Here is a 19,405-nt window from a genome sequence, read left to right on the forward strand (position 1 = left end):
TTCTTAGAAATGAGCCTCCGACGCTGAGAGAGCTCCAGATCTTGTCTCCAGTGGCACTCGGGTGATCGTCGAACATCGGACTCAGATTGTCCCTTTAGCGCCACCCCACTAGACGCCATGGGGGTGGATTAGGCGCTAGCGGGGCTGTCAACTCTAACGGTCTTGGTCATCGCGAATGGTGGAGGAGGAGGAGTAGGGGGGCGTGGTGGTGGAGTAGGGGGAGGAGGAAGAGGAGTAGGGGGGCGTGGTGGTGATGGAGTAGGGGGAAGAGGAGAGACAGATGGAGCTGTGATAGAAGGGGCTGTGTCAGGTGCCCTCTTCATTAGAGAGTCCGAGGTGGAAGTGGCTGCTCTGTGATGGGCTCTTTCAAACATCTCCTGAAAGCGCCTCTGGTTCAGGGCCGGCAGCTCACGTTCATAGACGGCAAGCCTTCGTTTGAACGCTTCAATAAAGGTGCAACTTGGTCTGACAAGCGGGTCCGGCTCAGATTGTCCCTTTAGCGCCACCCCACTAGACGCCATGGGGGTGGATAAGGCGCTAGCGGGGCTGTCTCCTCTAACGGTCTTGGTCATCGCGAATGGTGGAGGAGGAGGAGTAGGGGGGCGTGGTGGTGGATTAGGGGGAGGAGGAGGAGGAGTAGGGGGGCGTGGTGGTGGATTAGGGGGAGGAGGAGGAGGAGTAGGGGGGCGTGGTGGTGGAGTAGGGGAAGGAAGAAGAGGAGTAGGGGGGCGTGGTGGTGATGGAGTAGGGGGAGGAGGAAGAGGAGTAGGGGGGCGTGGTGGTGGTGGAGTAGGGGGAGGAGGAAGAGGAGTAGGGGGTCGTGGTGGTGATGGAGTAGGGGGAAGAGGAGAGACAGATGGAGCTGTGATAGAAGGGGCTGTGTCAGGTGCCCTCTTCATTAGAGAGTCCAAGGTGGAAGAGGTCGCCCCTTGAGAGTTTTCTTCCCACTTCTTACGAATGAGCCTCCGACGCTGAGAGAGCTCCAGACCTCGCCTCCCGTGGCGCTCGGGGCTGTCAACTCTACTGGTCCTGGTCATGGAAAGTGGTCGACTGACAGATGGAGCTGTGTCAGCGGCCCTCTTAACCATAGAGTCCAAGGTGGAAATGGCCGACCCTTGATAGACTCCCTCCCACTTCTTGCGAAAAAGCCTGTGACGCCGAGAGAGCTCCAGACCTCGCCTCCAGTGGCGCTCCGGGCTGTCAACTCTACTGGTCCTGTTCATGGAAAGTGGTCGACTGACAGATGGAGCTGTGTCAGCGGCCCTCTTAACCATAGAGTCCAAGGTGGAAATGGCCGACCCTTGATAGACTCCCTCCCACTTCTTGCGAAAAAGCCTGTGACGCCGAGAGAGCTCCAGACCTCGCCTCCCGTGGCGCTCGGGTGATCGTGGAACGTCCTGGTCAGATTGTCCCTTTACCAGCACACCACCAGACGCCATGGGGGTGGATAAGGCGCTAGCGGGGCTGTCAACTCTACTGGTCCTGGTGATCGTGAATGGTGGTCTGACAGACGGGGCTGTGTCAGGTGCCCTCTTCATTAGAGAGTCCAAGGTGGAAGAGGTCGCCCCTTGCCGTTTTTTTTCCAAATTCTTAGAAATGAGCCTCCGACGCTGAGAGAGCTCCAGATCTTGTCTCCAGTGGCACTCGGGTGATCGTCGAACATCGGACTCAGATTGTCCCTTTAGCGCCACCCCACTAGACGCCATGGGGGTGGATAAGGCGCTAGCGGGGCTGTCAACTCTAACGGTCTTGGTCATCGCGAATGGTGGAGGAGGAGGAGTAGGGGGGCGTGGTGGTGGAGTAGGGGGAGGAGGAAGAGGAGTAGGGGGGCGTGGTGGTGATGGAGTAGGGGGAAGAGGAGAGACAGATGGAGCTGTGATAGAAGGGGCTGTGTCAGGTGCCCTCTTCATTAGAGAGTCCAAGGTGGAAGAGGTCGCCCCTTGAGAGTTTTCTTCCCACTTCTTACGAATGAGCCTCCGACGCTGAGAGAGCTCCAGACCTCGCCTCCCGTGGCGCTCGGGGCTGTCAACTATACTGGTCCTGGTCATGGAAAGTGGTCGACTGACAGATGGAGCTGTGTCAGCGGCCCTCTTAACCATAGAGTCCAAGGTGGAAATGGCCGACCCTTGATAGACTCCCTCCCACTTCTTGCGAAAAAGCCTGTGACGCCGAGAGAGCTCCAGACCTCGCCTCCCGTGGCGCTCCGGGCTGTCAACTCTACTGGTCCTGGTCATGGAAAGTGGTCGACTGACAGATGGAGCTGTGTCAGCGGCCCTCTTAACCATAGAGTCCAAGGTGGAAATGGCCGACCCTTGATAGACTCCCTCCCACTTCTTGCGAAAAAGCCTGTGACGCCGAGAGAGCTCCAGACCTCGCCTCCCGTGGCGCTCGGGTGATCGTGGAACGTCCTGGTCAGATTGTCCCTTTACCAGCACACCACCAGACGCCATGGGGGTGGATAAGGCGCTAGCGGGGCTGTCAACTCTACTGGTCCTGGTGATCGTGAATGGTGGTCTGACAGACGGGGCTGTGTCAGGTGCCCTCTTCATTAGAGAGTCCAAGGTGGAAGAGGTCGCCCCTTGCCGTTTTTTTTCCAAATTCTTAGAAATGAGCCTCCGACGCTGAGAGAGCTCCAGATCTTGTCTCCAGTGGCACTCGGGTGATCGTCGAACATCGGACTCAGATTGTCCCTTTAGCGCCACCCCACTAGACGCCATGGGGGTGGATAAGGCGCTAGCGGGGCTGTCAACTCTAACGGTCTTGGTCATCGCGAATGGTGGAGGAGGAGGAGTAGGGGGGCGTGGTGGTGGAGTAGGGGGAGGAGGAAGAGGAGTAGGGGGGCGTGGTGGTGATGGAGTAGGGGGAAGAGGAGAGACAGATGGAGCTGTGATAGAAGGGGCTGTGTCAGGTGCCCTCTTCATTAGAGAGTCCGAGGTGGAAGTGGCTGCTCTGTGATGGGCTCTTTCCAACATCTCCTGAAAGCACCTCTGGTTCAGGTCCAGCAGCCCACGTTCAGAGATGGGAAGCCTTCGTTTGAACGCTTCAATAAAGGTGCAACTTGGTCTGACAAGCGGGTCCGGCTCAGATTGTCCCTTTAGCGCCACCCCACTAGACGCCATGGGGGTGGATAAGGTACTAGCGGGGCTGTCTCCTCTAACGGTCTTGGTCATCGCGAATGGTGGAGGAGGAGGAGTAGGGGGGCGTGGTGGTGGATTAGGGGGAGGAGGAGGAGGAGTAGGGGGGCGTGGTGGTGGAGTAGGGGGAGGAGGAAGAGGAGTAGGGGGGCGTGGTGGTGGAGTAGGGGGAGGAGGAAGAGGAGTAGGGGGGTGTGGTGGTGATGGAGTAGGGGGAAGAGGAGAGACAGATTGAGCTGTGATAGAAGGGGCTGTGTCAGGTGCCCTCTTCATTAGAGAGTCCAAGGTGGAAGAGGTCGCCCCTTGCCGGTTTTTTTCCAAATTCTTAGAAATGAGCCTCCGACGCTGAGAGAGCTCCAGATCTTGTCTCCAGTGGCACTCGGGTGATCGTCGAACATCGGACTCAGATTGTCCCTTTAGCGCCACCCCACTAGACGCCATGGGGGTGGATAAGGCGCTAGCGGGGCTGTCAACTCTAACGGTCTTGGTCATCGCGAATGGTGGAGGAGGAGGAGTAGGGGGGCGTGGTGGTGGAGTAGGGGGAGGAGGAAGAGGAGTAGGGGGGCGTGGTGGTGTTGGAGTAGGGGAAAGAGGAGAGACAGATGGAGCTGTGATAGAAGGGGCTGTGTCAGGTGCCCTCTTCATTAGAGAGTCCGAGGTGGAAGTGGCTGCTCTGTGATGGGCTCTTTCCAACATCTCCTGAAAGCACCTCTGGTTCAGGTCCAGCAGCTCACGTTTAGTGATGGGAAGGCTTCGTTTGAACGCTTCAATAAAGGTGCAACTTGGTCTGACAAGCGGGTCCGGCTCAGATTGTCCCTTTAGCGCCACCCCACTAGACGCCATGGAGGTGGATAAGGTACTAGCGGGGCTGTCTCCTCTAACGGTCTTGGTCATCGCGAATGGTGGAGGAGGAGGAGTAGGGGGGCGTGGTGGTGGATTAGGGGGAGGAGGAAGAGGAGTAGGGGGGCGTGGTGGTGGAGTAGGGGGAGGAGGAAGAGGAGTAGGGGGGCGTGGTGGTGGAGTAGGGGGAGGAGGAAGAGGAGTAGGGGGGTGTGGTGGTGATGGAGTAGGGGGAGGAGGAAGAGGAGTAGGGGGGCGTGGTGGTGATGGAGTAGGGGGAGGAGGAAGAGGAGTAGGGGGGCGTGGTGGTGGAGTAGGGGGAGGAGGAAGAGGAGTAGGGGGGTGTGGTGGTGATGGAGTAGGGGGAAGAGGAGAGACAGATTGAGCTGTGATAGAAGGGGCTGTGTCAGGTGCCCTCTTCATTAGAGAGTCCAAGGTGGAAGAGGTCGCCCCTTGACAGATTTTTTCCCACTTCTTAGAAATGAGCCTCCGACGCTGAGAGAGCTCCAGATCTTGTCTCCAGTGGCACTCGGGTGATCGTCGAACATCGGACTCAGATTGTCCCTTTAGCGCCACCCCACTAGACGCCATGGGGGTGGATAAGGCGCTAGCGGGGCTGTCAACTCTAACGGTCTTGGTCATCGCGAATGGTGGAGGAGGAGGAGTAGGGGGGCGTGGTGGTGGAGTAGGGGGAGGAGGAAGAGGAGTAGGGGGGCGTGGTGGTGGAGTAGGGGGAGGAGGAAGAGGAGTAGGGGGGCGTGGTGGTGATGGAGTAGGGGGAAGAGGAGAGACAGATGGAGCTGTGATAGAAGGGGCTGTGTCAGGTGCCCTCTTCATTAGAGAGTCCGAGGTGGAAGTGGCTGCTCTGTGATGGGCTCTTTCCAACATCTCCTGAAAGCACCTCTGGTTCAGGTCCAGCAGCCCACGTTCAGAGATGGAAAGCCTTCGTTTGAACGCTTCAATAAAGGTGCAACTTGGTCTGACAAGCGGGTCCGGCTCAGATTGTCCCTTTAGCGCCACCCCACTAGACGCCATGGGGGTGGATAAGGCGCTAGCGGGGCTGTCTCCTCTAACGGTCTTGGTCATCGCGAATGGTGGAGGAGGAGGAGTAGGGGGGCGTGGTGGTGGATTAGGGGGAGGAGGAGGAGGAGTAGGGGGGCGTGGTGGTGGATTAGGGGGAGGAGGAGGAGGAGTAGGGGGGCGTGGTGGTGGATTAGGGGGAGGAGGAGGAGGAGTAGGGGGGCGTGGTGGTGGAGTAGGGGGAGGAAGAAGAGGAGTAGGGGGGCGTGGTGGTGATGGAGTAGGGGGAGGAGGAAGAGGAGTAGGGGGGCGTGGTGGTGGGGGAGTAGGGGGAGGAGGAAGAGGAGTAGGGGGGCGTGGTGGTGATGGAGTAGGGGGAAGAGGAGAGACAGATGGAGCTGTGATAGAAGGGGCTGTGTCAGGTGCCCTCTTCATTAGAGAGTCCAAGGTGGAAGAGGTCGCCCCTTGAGAGTTTTCTTCCCACTTCTTACGATTGAGCCTCCGACGCTGAGAGAGCTCCAGACCTCGCCTCCCGTGGCGCTCGGGGCTGTCAACTCTACTGGTCCTGGTCATGGAAAGTGGTCGACTGACAGATGGAGCTGTGTCAGCGGCCCTCTTAACCATAGAGTCCAAGGTGGAAATGGCCGACCCTTGATAGACTCCCTCCCACTTCTTGCGAAAAAGCCTGTGACGCCGAGAGAGCTCCAGACCTCGCCTCCCGTGGCGCTCGGGTGATCGTGGAACGTCCTGGTCAGATTGTCCCTTTACCAGCACACCACCAGACGCCATGGGGGTGGATAAGGCGCTAGCGGGGCTGTCAACTCTACTGGTCCTGGTGATCGTGAATGGTGGTCTGACAGACGGGGCTGTGTCAGACGGGGCTGTGTCAAATGGACCGGTGACAGACAGTGCTGTGTCAGATGGAGCTGTGACAGCTGCCCTGTTCACCAGAGAGTCTGAGCTCTTGCAACAGAGCCTCTGACAGCGATCCAGCACCAGACGCTCCCTGTCGGCCTTGGCTGAGAGAGGAACGTTCAGCTCTGATTTGCCCTTTGAACTTTTGCCCTTGTGTGTTGGGAAGGGCTTGGCGCCGCCGCCAGGTGGCACGTGGGCGAAGCCTCTACTCATCTCAGACACCGGGTCTTCTCCACAGGCCCCCGGATCATAGGAGTCAGAACCTGAATCGTCTTGTCCTCGACAGTCCCAGTGGCGCTCATGCATCTGCATTAGCTCGTCCAGATGGGCAGAGCAGCTGTCGACCGTCACACTGTCCTGCTGGGCCCTTTTGAGATACAATAAAATAAAAGAAACTAAAATGACTTTTGATGATTTCAGTACACTTGTACAATCAAAATGCATCATACCACACATTTTACACATAAACACACACATCTCACACATGCATGCACACGCGCACGCACAAACAAACACACATACACACACACACACACACACACATGGTTGGATACACTGAAAAAAACATTATCAACTTACCAATCAATGTCTTCAAGGTTTTCATCCTAATTCATAAAGGAAATACCAGATGGATGTTGAGGTCATTAAGGCTTCACAAAGACAGAACAGCTTCTGTAATTGTTTGAATTGTAAATGATTAAAGTACAATGCAACTTTGATTACCAACCTTAATGTTTCGGTGGCGATTTCTCCATTGATCAAACAGCCAAGACACGATCAGGATAATATAGAGAGAGGTCACAACTGCCGTGTTGAGGAATTTCAGATCAAGATCCTGGGACGGGGTTGTCTGCAAGGGCGTCGCCGCAGGACCTTGGTGTACATGTCCACACGGCACCCTCTCTCGGGTTCTAGAAACATTAGTTATTACACTAGCGAACACTAGTGCAATCTTTAGCCACATGTTCGTCTCATCGCACACACCGCACTGAGGCTTGTCCACACAGTATATGTACCTTGCTGCTGTGACGTCAACATGTTACGCCGTAGTGCCCGTGATGTCACAGACCGGATAGAACACTGTGATTGGACGGCTAGTCCAGATATGTACCTTGCCGCTGTGACGTCAACATGTTACGCCGTAGTGCCCGTGATGTCACAGACCGGATAGAACACTGTGATTTGACGGCTAGTCCAGGCGGCTATAATTGAAATAAATGTAGGGCTAGATTTAAATAGATTTAAGCTATTTTCTTTTTGCTTAAGACCCAACGATACCCCTTATTTAATACACTCCGACATTCAGAATTAAATAGGAGCGCTGGTCGGATAACAACAGATAGCATAGTGTCCGTAGAGATGTCACTCAGCGCTGCAGTCGTTAATTGTCCACGTTTTCGATAGAGATGGATAGGCATTATTGGCGATATTAAATGAGGGTAATCGCTCTCTATGAATCATTCATATTCAAGGGCGTTTTGTTATTTTGAAGACTACTCGTAGGCCATTAGGATTTGAAAGGAGCCCACGATAGAGGCGCGCTGTGCTTCTGACCCCCGAGTCATGATCCCATGAGAGAGAGCGGTGTCGTGTGGCCGATTAAAGCCCCCCGGGTCTTGTTATTCTATTCATAAAGTAGCCTACTTTGAGACACAACGTCAAAATGCTGACGAAACGGTTTGGCTACTTGTCTTGTTCCGTTAACATTAGGCCTACCTCAGTCCCTGAACAGCCGCGAACCCAACCAAAACAGGTTTGATGAAGACCGTTTGGAGACCAGTGCTATGGATGTAGGAGCACTCTACTGTATACTATTGAAAATTACTCATTTCTCATTCATGTGATCATCGTTGAAAATGTATGAATTCATTGTTCAGTCATGACAGCCAACAGCAGCCTAGTCTGACCATATCATTCATCATAACACAGATGGGCGCACTTATAACAGAATTACTACATTTATTCAACATCACGAAGTTGCATTTGAATCAAACTTAGTTTATTTCTCTCTCTCTCTCTCTCTCTCTCTCTTTCTCTCCCCACCCATATCCCCCCCAGTAGTACGAGTAGTAGTATGTTTACTACAGTATCTACATTAAATGCAATTATTGAAATAAGTCACTTTGGATAAAAGTGTCTGCTAAATGACTGTAATGCAATGTAACACATACTGAATATACTGTAACACACAACTATACCTATACCACACATAACACACACTGTATACAACACATAACTATACCTATACCACACACAACACATACTGTATATAACACACAACTATATCTATACCACACACAACACATACTGTATATAACACATAACTATACCTATACCACACACAACACACACTGTATATAACACATAATTATACCTCTGAAAATGTAATTTAATGTAATTTATTGCTCTATAAATGTTCTTAGCCATTAGACAAATATATTCCAGGAGCTTGCTCCAGGTTGCCTGTTTTAATATCTGTATTGCTTTTATGGCTCTGTGTGCTACTAACCCTGTTTTGCCTTCCCTCTCCCCAGTGCCTCTCTCTCTCCCTCCTATCTTCTAACCAGGTCCAGTGGATGCCCCACTGTCACCAGCAGACCTCCCGGAGTCCAATAGATACCCCTGTGTCTGCTGTGGATGTCGTAGCATTTAGTTAACACACACACACGTACACACAGACATACACCAGCCCACTTCCGGCTTTAGGCCTGGGCCATAGCAAACACACACCAGTATTTGCCATGTCTCTCCTATGATGCTTTTTGAGCCTCTCTTACTCTGAAATGTAATTTAATGTAATGTATTGCTTTATACATGTTCTTAGCCGGTAGACAAACATACTCCAGGAGCTTGCTCGATCGCCTTGTTGAGAGGGGTCAGGGAAGAATTTTTACAGCTCACTTATCTGACCCCCGGGTGATTACTGTTTTTTTGCTTCCCTCTGGAATATGTAGGGGTGGGTCGTATGCCCACCTCCCTTGTTCTCTGTAAAGCGCATTGTGTTGCCTCTGGGTATGAAATAGGCTATACAAATAAAGCTTTGATTGATTGATTGATTGATTGACAACACATACTGTATATAACACACAACTATACCTATATCACACACAACACATACTGTATATAACACATAATTATACCTATATCACACACATAATAACATTATATAATAACACACAACCCATGCTGTATGTCACACTAGGCAGGGGACATTGTATTCAACAGGTCTGGTAAGGAGCGGGGCCCCCTCTACACATCCAGGCCCAGGGGCCCATTTTTTCCAAGGGGATTAGAGGAACATGAATCAGAAGCCTTTAGAATCAGAGTCAGAAACAGGTTTATTGCCAAGTAGGCTTTCACATACAAGGAATTTGCTTTGGTCTGATTGTGCATTAATATTGCTAGGACAAATCAGGCCAGAGCAAAATACAGTAACATACAATTGTAAGTGACACATAGGCTAGAGTACAATACAAATACAATATAATGGATTGTAAATGGTAACTGGATTGCACTTATAAGGCTTTTATCCAAAAGTGCTTTGCAATGGCCTCTCATTTATCCATTCACACACAAATTCACAATGGCGGCAAGCTGCCACACACAAGGCACTAGCCTGCTCATTGGAAGTAATTTGGGGTTCAGTGTCTTGCCCAAGGACACTTCTACATGTGGACAGGAAGAGCAGGGATTAGAACCCCCGACCTGATCATTGGATGATGACCTGCCCTACCTCCTGAGATACAGCCGCCCAATAAAGCCTACAAAACAATATACAATAATATACAAAATAATACAATACAAATACAATAACATAAGGTGACAAATTAACAACAGAAGAAAAAGTGTTATATGATAGGAATGATATGATACAATATGATATGTCTCCTCGTTGGCATCACCACTATCCAACAACATGCATCACACAAGGCACAGAACATGCATGGAACTATCTGTAACCTGTGTTGCACAGGAGCAGACTGCGATAAAGACAACTCTTCCTGAACAGGCTGCTTTGTTCACAGACCATGTTAGCCACAACAGTGTTTCTTTGTTCACTTTCAACAGATATTGTCCGTGACAAGCGCCTGCTGGGAATGACACCGAGGGAAGGTTAGGGACAGCAGGTAGAATTTCGTCAGGTTCGTTTGCTTGTTTATTCAGTAGTTTGTAGTTACCGACTTATTACAATGTATTCATAATTAATGATGAACACTAGATGATAATAGGAACATGCTGAAATTAAATATATGTAATGATGATGTAATTAATAGTTGTTCTCAAACCATAGGCCTATAGATGTTTTAGTAACAGGTATATGTGATTCCGTGTGTGAAATGACTATTCAAAGTCCGAGCAGGATTGGGTTTGAACTCTATGATGTTTAGGACCCAGCAGAAGAGTAGACTAAATGTGAACATCACATGATAGTGATTTTCTTTGGAGCGGGATGGTAATGCCGCTATATGACTGGACCATAGTCTAAAGCAGACCAGACTATAGAAAGTGCACAGAAGCTAATCGAAGATCATACAAAAACAGGATGGCAGTTTGAAGTAGCCTACTAGTGAATCCACATACGGAGGAAGCAGCTATGGTGGTGAAGATATTTCTCTCCGTTGTAGTATTATTGGGTTTGCCATTTCTTGCTGCAAATCGAAACTTGGTAAGTAGCCTAAAAAGTCCTCATTCAAGTTACTGTGACGTTACTTTATTTTCAGCAGTACTTGGATCTGATGTATCCCGATTGTACTCTTCATTGCATACGAACAGTAGTACACATGACCATGCATTTTTATGAATGGAACATTAGCACTACTGATATTAACAGCACTGACATTAACATGGATTGTTGCATATTTACCCATGAGCCATTGCTCCATGACACGACGAGTTATTTGTGTGATATAGTAACAGTATTCTGTTTTTGGTTGCAGGTGTCAGTGGACAAAACTTTCTCCATAGACTACAAGAGAAACTGTTTTCTGAAGGACGGGAAGCCCTTCCAGTATGTCTCCGGCAGTATCCATTACTCCAGGATCCCCCAGTACTACTGGAAGGACCGGCTGGTCAAGATGTACATGGCTGGGCTCAACGCGGTACAGATGTGGGTACACAGCGGCAAAGACCATGTCCTTCAAAGATGCCCACCCTATGGGTCTTGTTGTGTGGTTTAGATGTATTATAGAATCAGTGCAATATGCTAGTGAATGACTGACTTGAAGTACTACCAGGACCCTGCCTCTTAAAGCGCATATTGTATTTATATTTTGCTACTCTTGCACTTTGGCTTTAGCATTAGATTATGCCCTTAGTCACTTGTGTAGAAAGGATATGCACTTGTGAGTTAGTCGTAGTACACTATCTATGTTAAATGCACTGTGTAAGTCGCCTTGGATAAAAGTGTCTACTAAATGACTATAATGTAATGTAAACTATCAGTAAATGCTCTGTTCTTTGTTTACAGCTACGTTCCTTGGAACTTCCACGAGGCCACGCAGGGGGTGTACAACTTCGCTGGCGACCGAGATCTGACGCACTTCCTGGACTTGGCCAACCAGACCGGCCTCCTGGTCATCCTGCGGCCAGGGCCGTACATCTGCGCGGAATGGGAGATGGTGAGCAGCGAGTCGTCTCCCTCCACCAACTGCTCAGATCTGGGCCTGCTGAAGTCTGGTTGCAGTCAGCTGACTACCCTGTCACATGACGTAGGGAGGCACTATGAGTCCCATTCTCACCTGACAACAGCTACGCAGAGGCAGACTGTCTTTGTGTCACACTCCATTAAGTAACAGACTTAAGCTGCGTTCTGAATCGCATACTTCCGCTTTTTACTACCAGTATGTACTACAGCTGCTCGAAAAGTACTGCTAGAAAGTACGTTGCACGCAGTACGCATCCAATTGGGACATGCTACGTAATTGTCATTACATTGCGCCTTGAAATTTGACCACATCCGTCGCTGTCCGTGAAGCGACATTGGTCCACAGCTGGGATTCATCAAAACGCCTCCGGCGCGACTCGCACATGTGACATAATTACTGCTGAGCACAGGATTGTGGGTCAGAATAGCCAGAAAAGTGTGCTGGCTTGCATACTGCAAAATACGGCCGGATGTAGAAGGACATCCTGGTATTTTTTGCCATACTGCATGTGGCATACTATGTATTGGAGCATACTACATCAATGTTTGGCATACTATATTGTATGGAAGTACGCGATTCGGAATGCAGCCTTTGTATTGCCGATCATAACATTCTCTCCCTCGAACTCTCACACACACTGTCAGCTAGACAGACAGGTATATTTTAAAGATATTTTTAGGGCATTTCTGCTTTATTAGGATAGGACAGTGGAAGGACAGACAGGAAAGGTGGGAGAGAGAGAGAGAGAGAGAGAGAGAGAGGAAGACATGTAGCAAAGGGTGTGGGCCGGATTCGAACCCACACCGCTGCGATAAGGACTAGCCTTTATATGGTGCACGCCCCAATCCATAGAGCTACCAGGGCGCCCCCAGACAGGGATATTAAAATCATGTGTTCAGGCGTAAAGAGCAGTGTCCTGATATGCTGGGTGATACTGTATCTGAAGTTTGTGTTTTTCTGCCCTTCAAGGGTGGTTTACCAGCCTGGCTGCTGCAGAAACCCAACATCATACTTCGTTCAGCAGACGCAGGTACAGTTCCTTCCGCTAACCTTACTATGGACAAATCAATCAAATCAAAATGTATTTATTATAGCACGTTTAAAACGACAGCAGTCGACCAAAGTACTGTACAAAGGTGGGTCCTAGATAAAAACATGTCTCAACAAAACAAGGAAATTACAGCAAACAATACAGACATTGAACATGAAGAAGGCTTGAAGGCCGGGTTCAGAAGTCGTCTATCCCTGCCTCAATAAAAATCCTCAATAGTGATAAATAGTGAGCAGGCTGACACAGTAGGGACTCCAAGTGATATGCATCTTCTGCTCTATGATGTGTTTTTGTGTTTATTGTTTTTTATTGTATATTTATTGTTATTTATTCAGATTCTGAGCACAGACTGGTTAAAACGCCAGGGAGAAAAGGAGGTTTTTAGGGAGGATTTTTTAAAAGCTCAAGGGTCTTGGAGGATCTAATATGAAGAGGCAGGCCAGACAAGACATCAGAAGCACCTGTTCTATCTACATCCTCGTTTGGTCAAACTGATTTCATGTGTCTTCCTGTTGCAGATTATCTGCAGGCTGTGAGCACCTGGCTAGCCGAGCTTCTTCCCAGAGTGAGGCCCTGGCTTTACTCCAACGGAGGGAATATCATCAGTGTGCAGGTAGAGAACAATGGTCAAACCCTAATCTGTCACAACGGATGTAGGTTTTGGGGATAAACTCGATTCGTTTATTACTGCCCAATCGGTGGCGACGGATCTAATTCCCTGCCCAATCAGATTCAATCCAGACTGCGTGAAACAACAACCTAGCAACCAGCTCAGTGGCCTTGTGGTAAGAGTGTCCGCCCTGAGACTGGGAGGTCATGAGTTCGATCCCCGGCCGAGTCATACCATTGCCTCCCTGCTTGGCACTCAGCATCAAGGGTTGGAATTGGGGGGCTAAATCACCAAATGATTCCCAAGCGCGGCACCGCTGCTGCTCACCGCTCCCCCAGGGGATGGGTCAAACGCGGAGAACTAATTTCACCATCCTCAGGTCGGGTGTGTGACAATCATTTTAACTTTAACCGCCCGCCGAAGACAAGTGTGATTAGTTTAAAGAAATACAACGTTCCCTCCCATCACTGAATAGTAATGAGTCCAGCCAGACCTTTCTCCAGTGCTGGCACAGTGTAAACGAAGTGTGGAGATAGGTCTGGCTATGCGAGACTAGCCTAACCCTAACCTTAATAACAGCCAGCCTCCTGAAGAGACTCTCTGGAGAACATCAAGGAACATCTAAAGATGGAAGCGTCAGATGTTGACGTACAGTAGGAGCCACTTCAATGCAATTTTAGCTTCAGTAGCTCCGAATAGAACGTCAATTTACGATGTCTCAGCACTTCCGTCTCTCTCCGTTTCCAGGAGCAGGTCTGAAAACCTCTCCTATCTGCCTGGTCCTGTTCCTTGTGTCGCTCTGTCCACAGGACAGTCGGTAGTGAGTGACCGTCTGTCGTCGACCCTCCAGGTTGAGCGACCGGTCTGTTGCTAACCCTCCGGATTGAGTGACCGGTCTGTTGCTAACCCTCCAGGTTGAGAACGAGTATGGCAGCTACTTCGCCTGCGACTACAACTACATGCGTCACCTGCGCATGCTCTTCCGCTTCTTCCTGGGAGAAAACACGGTCCTCTTCACCACCGACGGCAACACCGACCGGGAGATGACCTGCGGCACGCTGGAAGGGTTGTACGCCACCATCGACTTCGGGACAGGTTGGTGTTAAAACTAGCCTGGTTGAACCAGACACATCGCGTGAGCAATGGCATGGGAAGAGCAATCACCTCCAGGGGATCGTATTTGTGTGTTGAGGTGTTATAGGCGTGCTGTGTAACTGCTTCTACTCTCCCTTCAGACACCAACAGCTCCACAGCCTTCACACGGCAAAGGAGGTTTGAGCCAAAAGGCCCTCTGGTGAGTCATGGCTGTTCGGCAGTTATTAACATGCTATTAACGTTCATTAACAAGTTATTACACATTAGTAACAAGTATTTACTTGAGGCGTTCTCTGGAATTCTCCATCTATGGATGTATTTTGTGTTACGCTACTACAGCCGCCATGTGTGCGTTGTTGCAGGTGAACTCGGAGTTCTACACGGGTTGGCTGGACCACTGGGGCGACAAACACGCCCAGGTGGACACTCGGAAAGTCAGCGAAATGCTTGGAGAAATGCTGTCCATGGGTGCCAACGTCAACATGTATGTCCCTTTTCCCGCCTCCTCCAGTCTACGTGTCCCTGAGCAAGACACTGAATCCCCCAATTGCTCCCAGTGAGCAGACTAGCGCCTTGTATGGCCTGCTGGCACCACTGGTGTGTGTGTGTGTGTGAATGGGTGAATGAGAGGCCATTGTAAAGCGTTTTGTCCCTTAGGGGTGAGAAAAGCGCTATATAAGTGCAGTCCATTTACCATTTTCACCCCAACCCCTTTGTGGTTCTTTTCTCACACCCACGGTGTAAAGAAGGATAATGTCTATTTTCTTACCGCAGGTACATGTTCGAAGGAGGGACAAACTTCGGCTACTGGAATGGTTAAGTGACCTGCGTCATTATTGCTTTGTCACTAAAGTCATTGTTAAATTGTAATTGTAAGAAAGATCTGGTGTAATACAGGCCTGGGTCAAAATACAATTCAAAATCCTTTCAAATACTTGAGCGTTTGTTGAGTCTCCCTGGAGTGTCAGGTGGGCGGGGTTTGCATTTTTTATTAATTAAAAATGCAAAACCCACAATTTTAATAATTGAAATGATTTCAAATGGTATTTAGACCCAGATCAGTCTGTTCTAATATACTGTACTTTGTCTGTTTTTGACCATCGACAGGAGCTGACCATGACAACAGGTTCCGCTCGGTGGTGACCAGCTACGACTACGACGCCCCTCTGACAGAGGCTGGCGACCCCACGGAGAAGCTACTGGCCATCAGGGACGTCATCAAGAAGGTACCACAGAAGCACTCTCCAGGCAATAGCCTGGTCCTACATCAGTATACGTTTCACCCATCTCCCCTGTTAGAGCACACTCAGGTCTGGGACCGGGCTATGACCAGCAGGATGTAGTTAGTATTGTTGTATTCTGAGTTTTGAATGAATGAATTTTTTATTAAGGTGAAGTCCTAGTCGATTAATCCCTTATGGGGATCTTTTAAACAAATGAGTTAATAGGCTCATACTTTATTAAGGTCCTTGTAAGATGCTTACATTTATAAGTGTGAATAATAGAATTATAAACACGTTTATTGTTAGATTATAAAACAATGTGCATAAGCCCATAATTAATGACTAATAAGTATTATAAGCAACTAATAAGGCTTTTATTAATGTTCTCAAGCAGTTTATAAACTGTTAACAAGTTTCTTATGTCTTATAATCTAACAGTAAACATATTTCTAATGCTATTAACACACATTAAAGTTAACAAGCATCTTATGAGGACCTTATTACCTATTAACTAATGGTTAATAAGAGGACCTTAATATTAAGTGTTAACGTTAAATGTAATAGAGGTGATTTCTTTTTAGTTTAGAGATATCCCCGTCGGTCCCATGCCACCACCATCTCCCAAGTTTGCCTATGGCTTTGTGACCCTGACAGAGGTACGAGTTCATGTTCAAAATCCCTTCAGCAGGCTGATCAAATACTGTACGTGGTACCGTACATCTAGTTAAAAATCAGTTATCTTACTGAGCTCTGTCACAGGTGGGCAACATCAGCGCCCTGCTGGGCACCCTGTCCCCACAGGGACCCGTGAGGTCATCGTACCCTCTGACCTTCGAGGAGATGAAGCAGGTAACCTGGGCTCCGGGGAGAACCGTAGGATCGTATCCTGCAGTAGAACCGTGCGTGGAACCCGGAAGCAGGAGAACTCAGCGCGCTGTGTCTCTTATCGTTTTCAGTACTACGGCTACATGCTCTACCGCACCACGCTGCCCCGAGACCTCCCAGAGGCCACGCCCCTCATCTCTCCCCTGAATGGCGTTCATGACCGGGCGTACGTGACCGTCAACGGGGTGGGTACCTGCTGTTCTCCCTCTGGGGCTTTGTTCTGTGGGCTGGAGGGTCTCCTAACTTACAAGACACAAGGCTGAAAGCAAAAAAAATAAAAATGTTTTATTATTATAGTGGATTTATAGTGGGATTGCAGTTAGGGTTATATATCTTCATCAGCGTTTACATTGCTTAGGCGTTAATGACCCATATATATATATATATACTGCTCAAAAGAATTAAGGGAACACTTACTCACACTTAATCACATCCAGCCCTAAATTGGTTAATGATTTTGGTTTCCATTGACCGTCATTTTGTTCTCGGCGAATTGCACAATGTAATGAATAAAGATTTTCAACTTGGTTATTTTGTTCATGGAGATCCACGATGATAATTGATGACTGGCGTTCCCTTAATTTCTTTGAGCAGTTTATATATATATATATATTTATAGATATATATATGGGTATTTTCTGCCTGGGAGCTGTACACGTTAAGGTCAGAGGGCTGAAACACATTCACTATTGTCTGCTACTATGCATAAAAAAAAACATTTGAACGTATCCATTTTTGATCCTGTATATTTTGGAATCTGCACCCGTTATGAATCCTAGCCTTGTGAGTTGAGCATGCCAGTCCTTTGTCCTAGGGTTGTACGTTTGACATCGGCGTGCGGAAAGGGTACTATATAATAGATAGGCTTCAGTACTTGACGTGTGGCGTTCATCTGTGTGGCTCTTGTGACGAGGGCGGTCCCCTCTGTGTGAGCAGGTGTTCCAGGGCCTGCTGGAGAGAGACATCACCCTGGTGACGAAGGTGACCGGACGCCGGGGCGACACCATGGACGTTCTAGTGGAGAACATGGGCAGGGTCAACTTCGGCAGCAAGATCAACGACTACAAGGTAAGTGGCCGCGTCCGGAGGGTAGGAAGGGGGTGCAGAAAACGTTCCGCCCGGTTGATCTCTCTCGTTTGTTGCGTGTCTGTAGGGACTCTTGAGTAATCTGATCCTGGGGAGAGACGTGCTGAAGGACTGGGAGATCTATCCTCTGGACATAGACGGAGCGGTCACCAGGGGCTGGCCTCACTCGGGCCAGAGTCGCTCCCCGCCCGGCCCACGGGCCGAACCCGCAGGCGGGCCGGTCTTTTACTCGGGGAGCCTGCCGCCCAACGGCCTGGCGTGGGACACCTTCCTCAAGCTCAACGACTGGACCAAGGTGAGAGACCATGTCCATGACCAGCTGCTGAGGGGTGGGTTCTTGATATAGACTCACCTGTCAAGTCTTTAAACACTGCGCTCAACTAGAGACCTAGACTGAAGACTTTTATTTTGACAGGTTTTGTTGCTAAAAGTGGGTGGAAACAATTTGAGATTAGAAGAAAAAAAAAAACTATTACAGAACCAATCCAACATTAGGGCGGTCCTTCCTAATGGGGCGGTGAATGTTTTGATTCTCCAGTTTGATTGGAGGACATAATTTCCAGGAAGGCGGGTCCTTCACCCTATTGGAGATGTAGGCAGTGGCTCTGATTGGTAGCGATTGTTTTCAATGGAGATTTCTCCAGACTTTCGGATGCAGAGATGAGTCTGATCTGAAGTATGGCATCGCGAGACTAACCTTGATAAGGCTGGTACAGGCGAGAAAGATGTCCTCTTCCGTGGAAATGTATTTTGGTTGGGAAAGAATGATATGACTCGGCACAATTCACGACACGATGAGCGTTCATGAAGCTAAGTGTCGTCACACTATCAGAAATGTAGCAGGTAAAAGCTATAGTATGTGTCGTAGGGTAAAGTCTTGGCGTGCTTCACTCAAAGGTTTACAGTGTCTTAAGAGTAGGGTGCCGGGCGCAAACAGGACACGCAAACAGGACACGCAAACACACACGCAAACACACACGCAAACACACACGCACACACAAAGAGAAGAAAACCAGCACTCAACAGATATTTTACTTCAAATGTTCTTTTGAGGAGCAGAGCTGTGTTTGAGCGGAAATTCTTGGTGCACGCTGACAAAGCCTTATAGTCTATAATGGGCTGATGTCCCTTTGGTCTGGTTCCCCATCCCCAGGGTCAGGTGTGGATCAATGGAGTGAACCTGGGTCGGTACTGGCCGGCCCGGGGTCCCCAGGTGACCCTGTACGTCCCCGGGCCACTGCTCAGCGCCAGCCGGCCCAACAACATCACGGTCCTGGAGCTGGAGCGGGCCCCCGCGCACACACGGGTCCTCTTCATGGACCGGGCCCAGCTCAACAGCACCGCCAGCAAGACGTGACAAAACACACCCACACCCACACACACACACGGATAGCATGGGGCAGTTCAGGAGGGCGAGGCTTCACTGGCCGGTTAAGATAGTACAGCTGTGTCATTAAGAGAGCGTTGGAGAGTCTTTATCAGTGCTACAGAGTTCTCTCCGCGTGACCGGTTCTGAGCGGTCCGGCCCTCCGAACGCGACCCCAAGCTAATCCCGTGGAGCGCGGTACCACTCGTCTGTTCGGGCTACGTTTCTTCTGCCATCGATCACTCCACTCTTGTCACATTGACATTTGATCTGTTGATCCTGCATCACTGATCATTTCAAGCATTCCGTTCACGTCAGTATCACATGACGACAAACTACTCAACCAGACTTCGGTTTATGTACCCATTTGCACTGCCACATATTAGCAGTATTAATACAGTAGCCTGCGGTTGGAAAATACGACACAAACATGAAAAGGTATGGTTTTCAGTGGTAACTCAGGAAGTAGCCAGGAGTAAGTGAATGTTCTGGTAATTGCTGGTAATTGTATTGATTGTATTCGAGTTGCTGTGCC

General features: G+C 49.4%; 1 protein-coding gene across 1 annotated transcript; it reads left to right on the forward strand.

Moving 5' to 3' along the window:
- Positions 1–9,492: 9,492 nt before the first annotated feature.
- On the forward strand, positions 9,493–18,861 carry glb1l (galactosidase, beta 1-like; the record flags this gene model as incomplete). Its single annotated transcript, XM_084442956.1, has 16 exons — positions 9,493–9,498; positions 10,847–11,016; positions 11,377–11,527; positions 12,524–12,584; positions 13,124–13,218; positions 14,130–14,310; positions 14,451–14,509; positions 14,673–14,794; positions 15,085–15,125; positions 15,418–15,536; positions 16,115–16,189; positions 16,293–16,382; positions 16,490–16,603; positions 17,355–17,486; positions 17,572–17,799; positions 18,658–18,861. The coding sequence occupies 16 exons, from the start codon at positions 9,493–9,495 to the stop codon at positions 18,859–18,861; spliced, it is 1,848 nt and encodes a 615-aa protein (XP_084299082.1).
- Positions 18,862–19,405: the final 544 nt, after the last annotated feature.

Source organism: Borostomias antarcticus (assembly GCF_949987555.1).
Source record: "Borostomias antarcticus genome assembly, chromosome: 9".
Classification (NCBI taxonomy): Eukaryota; Metazoa; Chordata; class Actinopteri; order Stomiiformes; family Stomiidae; genus Borostomias; species Borostomias antarcticus.